This window comes from Arachis ipaensis, chromosome B02 (assembly GCF_000816755.2).
Source record: "Arachis ipaensis cultivar K30076 chromosome B02, Araip1.1, whole genome shotgun sequence".
Taxonomy (NCBI): domain Eukaryota; kingdom Viridiplantae; phylum Streptophyta; class Magnoliopsida; order Fabales; family Fabaceae; genus Arachis; species Arachis ipaensis.
The window spans coordinates 1091508-1095558 of NC_029786.2; the positions used below are offsets into that span (position 1 = coordinate 1091508).

Here is a 4051-nt window from a genome sequence, read left to right on the forward strand (position 1 = left end):
AAGTCCTAGCCAACTCCCAAGGAAAGGCTAGCTTTAGTGCACTCCAAACTAATTAGCAATCTCTCCAATTACCAATCAACAAAGGAATTAGATAACTCAAGTGTCACTAATTACTCTACCTAGGCCAAGAGGAACAAAATCTACACTAAAATCCAACCAAGCATTTCATCAAACACTTGGAAGGCACAAAAGAAGAGTATAGTCAATCACAACAAGAATGAATTCTAACTACAATTGAATGTAAAGAATTAACAACAACAATCAAGGAAATCACAATTATCATGAATTACCTCAAATTGCATTATTGAAAGAAAACCAAGGAACAACAATATATCCAAAACAAAATGAAGAATTACAATTATTTAAGCACACATCTAGAAAGAGGAAGAGGAGAAGATTAAGAATTGGTAAATGAAAGGTAAATCAAAGCATGAGTTAAACCTAGATCTAAGAAGGGAGATTAACCTAAACCTAATCCTAATCCTAGAGAGAAGAGAGAGCTTCTCTCTCTAGAAACTAACTACAAAGCTAATTGGTAACTAACACCTAAAGTGATCAATGATCCTAAGTGATGAATGATTCATGCCTCCTCCTTAATCCTTCATCCTTTTATTCCTTTCCCTTAGCAATTTGGCGCCAAAAATGGGTTCAGAAAACCTCTCAAATCGCCAGGCACGTGTTGCATTAATGAGGTCATGTGCCATCATCGGCGCGTGCGCGCATGGTACGCGTGCGCGTCCCTGGTCGATTCTGCAATGTGCGCGCAAGCGCCTTGTGCGCGTTGAATGGATTTTTGATGGTATAGAATTTCACAAATGAATTCTCGTTGTAAAGTATAGCTTCTAAACCAACAATAATCCTTTCATACAAAAATTTGTTTGTCACAAGTACAAACCCCTAAAATAGCATCAGAAATGAGTTGGATTAGGCCCACAAGGCTTCTAAAATCGATGGCCACGTGTTGCATTAAGTGAGCTAGGTGGCAGCAACGGCGCGTTCGCGTACTTTGCGCGTGCGCGCCACCATACGTGTAGCAACTATGGCAAATCTTATATCGTTTCGAAGCCCCGGATGTTAGCTTTCCAACCCAACTGGAACCGCATCAATTGGATCTCTGTAGCTCAAGTTATGGTCGTTTAAGTGCAAAGAGGTCGGCTTGACAGCTTTCCGGTTCTTTCATTTCTTCATGAGTTCTCCACCTTTTCATGCTTCTTTCTTCATTCCCTTGACCCAATCTTTGCCTTCTAAATCTGAAATCACTTAGCAAACATATCAAGGCATCTAATGGAATCAAGGAGAATTAAATTTAGCTATTTTAAGACCTAAAAAGCATGTTTTCACTCTTAAGCACAATTAAAGGAGAATATACAAAACCATGCTATTTCATTGAATAAATGTGGGTAAAAGGTGATAAAATCCCCTAAATTCAATACAAGATAAACCGTCAAATTGGGGTTTGTCAGAGGGTGAGACAAAGGAGGCGTGGTCGTTCTTTCTTTCGTACCTATGGGAGCATGTGACACCACAACCAGGGGTTTTAGTGATTTCTGACAGACACAAGTCCATTGATGGAGCACTGAATGCCGAAGGGAGTTTATGGAAACCACCTCATGCCTTCCAAGCGTTTTGTACAAGACACATTGTAGCCAACTTCATGACCCACTTTAAGAACAAAGACTTTAAGAAGGTTCTTATTAATGCAGCATACTCGAAGTCGCATCGTGAGTTCGCTCATTATTATGGCCGTCTGAGGGGCGAAAACGTAGCTATTACAAATTGGTTTGAAGAAATGCCACGGTCATAGTGGGCACAGTATGCTGATGAGGGTCATCGATTTGGTCATATGACAACCAATATCTCTGAGTGCATTAATGCTGTTATGAAGGGTTCCCGCAATTTGGCAATCACGGGTCTTGTTAAGTCAAGTTATTTTCGTTTAGGTGAACTTTTTGCAAGGAAGGGTTCCGAGACACTGGCCCAACGTCAGGTCGGTGCTGAATTCTCACAGACATTGATGAAGGCCATAGAATTCAACTCGAAGCACGTGAACACTATGAATGTTTACCAGTTTGATCGATCGAGGACAAACTTCACGGTTGAAGAGTTAGCGACAATTCCTGGATCCAGATACACGACGACATTCAAATAATCATATGCAAAAGGTACAAAAGTAAACTAAACATAAATTTGTTAAAATTAAACAGTAATCACTTACATTCAGCATCCCGATCCCGTTCAGGGTACGCCTGTAATACCTCAGCCTGCTCTCGCCTGTGGCATTGTCAGGCCGGTACTGAACCCACTTACACAACCAACAACAATATTATTTTATCCATTATTATTAATTAACAACTTAATAATGATATGAATAATTTTGGTAAGTGTTTATAATACCTCTCGACCACCAGAAAGCGACGAGTATCAAAGCCATCGGGCCGTACTAACGGAATATGGTGGTAGGCCTAGGAAAGCATCAAGCTGACGCATCCTCCCAAGTTGCGTTGACCATGTTTCGTGGCCCGGCACATCTGGCGGTACAGCCATGCCAGCACAGCCGAACCCCACGACAACCGGCCACACGTATCAAGGTCCTCCAGCAGGGGAAGCCACCTGATATGCACCCGAGAGTCAGATGCAATTGGGAAGAGGATACCCCCTATCAACTGCATGATGTATCCTCTCGTGTACCTCATCAGGCGCTCCTCTGTGGCGTCCTGCTCTAGCTCTCCACAAACCGTATTATGGAACCAAGTGAGCTTCACAGTCCACTTCGTCTGTGACTGTCTGTCCTCTGGGCCGGGAACAACATCCAGAATATGCTCATATAACTCCTCAATGGTCCGTCCCTGATGGTGCTACTCCCACCCACCTATGCATCCACTCACAGGATCACTGTCAATCCTGAGTCCCAACTGATAGGCCACATCCTGTAGGGTGATAGTCATCTCCCCGCACGGTAGACGAAAGGTATGGGACTCAGGCCTCCACCTCTCTATCAATGTCGAGGCAAGCGACCAATCGTGCTCGAACTCGACCATATAGGCCATATACTCAAACTCGGCTCGTCTCAGATATGGCCTAATCTGCTCCAGCGGCCGTGTCATCAGATTCCATCTGGTGCGCAAGATTCGAGGCGCCTACCAAACAAAAAAAAAAGGTAAGAAAAAAGGGACGGTAAAGAAATATAATAACAAGTTCACTGCTTATTAAATACAATAAAATAAAAAAAAAGTAAAAAATTATACCACTCGATCAAGCCTCCCAACAATGTGCTCAGCGTGATCCAATCTATACATCTCATCCTCATATCCCAATAACTGTTGCTCCATCAAAACACAATCTAGTAAAATAAAATCAAACACGAAATTATTAAAAAATAAATTAAATGAAAAATAGCTTATAAACCTATTAATTTTAAGGTTACCCAATTTAATTGACGTCGTCATGTAACTAATTAATTTATAACTAACTCAACTCTAAATTTTATTGCTCACGTTTCTTTCTTATCTAAGTTAACCTAATTAATTATTCCACTAATTACCTTCTAATTCACAACGCAAGCTAATAACTCTGACTAAATTAACTAATAATATACTTTCTTATATTCATTAACATGTTTGTAGACAATAAACAGTAACTATACTGAAAAACGGTAACATAAAACAATCTACTTAACATAACAACACTTAAAAGTACGTCTAACTAACTAACATGTAAACAGTAAATCTGTTATTCTAACCAACAAAAAATCTATACCTAACAATTTTATCTAACATGTAAACAATAACTTTATATAAGCATAAGAAATAATTTTAATTAAGATAAAAAATAGACTATTATTTACTAACCTAGAATATCGTTCATACCAAACTTTACGAATATAGAAAACACAAAAAAGAATAATAAAAAAAATTTGAAAGAAAGAATAAAAGAAAGGAACAAAAGTCACCAAAAAAAAAAAGAAAGGAACAAATAAAAATGGTCCCACCAAATTTAAATAGTGTACCGAACTCATTATAGAGTGCCGAACTCATTATAGAGTTCGCCAAAA

At 39.4% G+C, this 4051-nt stretch overlaps 1 protein-coding gene across 1 annotated transcript; it reads right to left on the reverse strand.

Annotated features, from left to right (window-relative positions):
• Positions 2463-3329, reverse strand: LOC107626549 (protein MAIN-LIKE 1-like). Its single transcript, XM_016329451.1, has 3 exons — positions 3246-3329; positions 2870-3137; positions 2463-2791 (listed from the first exon to the last, which is right to left on the reverse strand). The coding sequence occupies exons 1-3, from the start codon at positions 3327-3329 to the stop codon at positions 2463-2465; spliced, it is 681 nt and encodes a 226-aa protein (XP_016184937.1).

Coding starts and splice junctions, on each gene's coding strand:
- LOC107626549 (XM_016329451.1), bottom strand. CDS start 3,329: ATGGAGCAACAGTTATTGGGATATGAGGATGAGATGTATAGATTGGAT. Junction 3,138..3,245: donor TTGGGAGGCTTGATCGAGTG/GTATAATTTTTT, acceptor TTTGTTTGGTAG/GCGCCTCGAATCTTGCGCAC. Junction 2,792..2,869: donor TCCTGTGAGTGGATGCATAG/GTGGGTGGGAGT, acceptor TTCCCGGCCCAG/AGGACAGACAGTCACAGACG.